The sequence below is a fragment of the Camellia sinensis genome, chromosome 9 (genome assembly GCF_055761805.1).
Source record: "Camellia sinensis isolate YWXY chromosome 9, ASM5576180v1, whole genome shotgun sequence".
Lineage (NCBI taxonomy): Eukaryota > Viridiplantae > Streptophyta > Magnoliopsida > Ericales > Theaceae > Camellia > Camellia sinensis.
Window position 1 is genome coordinate 100,554,945 of NC_138969.1, and position 2,260 is coordinate 100,557,204.

Consider the following 2,260-nt stretch of genomic DNA (forward strand, 5'->3'; position numbering starts at 1 on the left):
ACAGGTAAGTCGCAGAGGACACCACGAACCAAGTGGACCTATGTCAAAGAACCTTGGCATATCTAAGGGAAAGGCCTTCGTTTTGACACAATGAATAAAGAAAAGTCCAAAAGAATGCACAACGACATTGGGAGCAGTGTGCCAAAAAGGCTAAAATCTGTTGATAGCCAAGCTCCTGGTCGAACGAATGAAGACTTGAGAGACTACCTCCCAAAGAAGCGGCATAATGCCGAGATCACATCCCCATCAAGCCAAGAACGCCGTTCTCAGTGGAGTTGGATACGTTTGAAGCCCCAAAGAGGTTTCACATACCGAAGTTCCAGATTTATGACGATAAGTCTGATCTGAACTTTCATGTTTGTTTATATTTGAATTCGATGGCTTTGTGGAGTGAAAAAGAGCAGTTGTTGTGCAAGGTGTTCCCCGTATCCTTTGGGCAGATCACATCAGATTGGTTCCACAAGTTGCCGAAAGGAACTATGAAGAGTTGGGAAGGCCTAGCCGAGATGTTTGTGGCCAAGTTTGTTACAAACAAGCTATAGCCACTAAGGGTAGACTCCTTGATGGCTTTAAACATTAGCGAGGGAGAAAGCCTCAGGGCTTACACCAAGGGATATTATGAGGTATTCAACCAAATTCCTGCTTGCAACCAGGAGCTGGTGGTCGTATCATTCAAAAACGGCCTGGATGATGAATGCTCACTTCGAAAATCACTGGCAAAAACTCTACCAAAGAGAATGGAGGAGATCATGGCGTGGATTGAGAAGTATGCTAGAGCAGAAGAGGATACGTAAGGAATGGAGACACCAAAGCAAGAGAAGAGAAACAACTCGTCGAAGAGAGGTCATTTTGGTGCAAACAGGCAAGAGACAAGGTTGAGGGCTGCACAGGCACTCACCACTGTATTTAGGATCCCGATCTACAAAGTTCTAGAAAGGATCAGGAACAGCCATACTACAAAACATCAGAGAAAATCCCTGGCAAGTTTAGGGAAAAAAGTATTGGGAAGCACTGTGCTTAGCACAATGAGGATGGACACTTGACTTAGGAGTGCAAGGCTCTAAAGACACACTTGGAGGATTTGGTTAGACAGGGTCACCTAAGAGACCTAGTAGATGAGGCCAGGACAAGGGAAGAGCAAACAAGGCTACCCTAGGCACTAGCAGCACCACCTCCATCACCACCGCCACAGCAAGCAGATGGGCCTCGGGTGATCAATGTGATTCACTCAAAGGTTAATGAGAATGATGTATGAGGAGAGACCCAGAGAGTTAGGCACCTACAACATGTGTATCAGGTCTAGCAAAAGAAGCCTAGGATAAATAAGTACCAGGGACCAATGGTTTCTTTTATTGAGGCAGACTTGGATGTAGTGCAGCATCCACACAACGATGCCCTGGTGATAACGCTGAAGATTAAAGAATGCCAGGTGAGGCACATACTGGCTAATCAAGGTAGTTCTTGTGACATCATGTACGCTAGATGTTACAAGGAGCTCGACCTTCACCCAAATGATCTGAAACAATTTGACAGCCCGATGGTTGGATTCAATGGAACGCCAACGTGGCCTCTTGGAGCCACGAATTTAGAGGTGCAGGTAGGCGCCAAGAAGGTAAGCACGGAGTTTACAGTAATTGACACCCTCTCTCTTTACAATGTTATTTTGGAAAGACTGTGGTTGCACGCAATGAGGGTTATTCCCTCAACGCTACACCAGCTGTTGCGATTCCCAACCGAACAGGGGATCGAGGAGGCTAGAGGGGATCAGGTGTAGGCAAAAAATTACTCCATTGAAGCAATGAAGTCCATCTACAATGTGCGAGAAGCAGAGACAGTAGAAATTGAAGATGAGAACAAAGAGGTCCTAGATGATGTCGGCAAAGAACCAGCCGACAAGGGTGAGAAAGCTTTGAAGAAAATTCTAGTCCAAGAGGGTGATGAAGAACACTTCTTCCTTCTCGACTCAGGCTTAGCCAAGGAGGAGGAAATGAAGTTTGAGGTTTTTCTACGAGCAAACATAAAGGTGTTTGTCTGGACGCCCTATGAGATGCTTGGCATTGACCCCGAGGTTACTTGCCATAGGCTCAATGTAGATATGTCGTCTAAACCTGTTATACAGGCAAGGAGGCTGACGTTGATACATGTGGAGGCAGTCGAGGAGGAAGTAGATAAGTTACTAGAAGCCCAAGCCATTCGAGAAGTGAAACCCTACCTAGCTGTCCAACATAGTGGTGGTGAAAAAGAAAAATGGCATGTGGAG

At 45.9% G+C, this 2,260-nt stretch overlaps 1 protein-coding gene across 1 annotated transcript; it reads left to right on the plus strand.

The window, feature by feature from the left end:
• The first annotated feature begins 1,339 nt into the window (after positions 1-1,339).
• Positions 1,340-1,774, plus strand: LOC114303929 (uncharacterized). The gene has a single exon (XM_028249105.2). It carries the CDS (start codon positions 1,340-1,342, stop codon positions 1,772-1,774), a length of 435 nt encoding a protein of 144 aa, XP_028104906.2.
• The last annotated feature ends 486 nt before the right edge of the window (positions 1,775-2,260 follow it).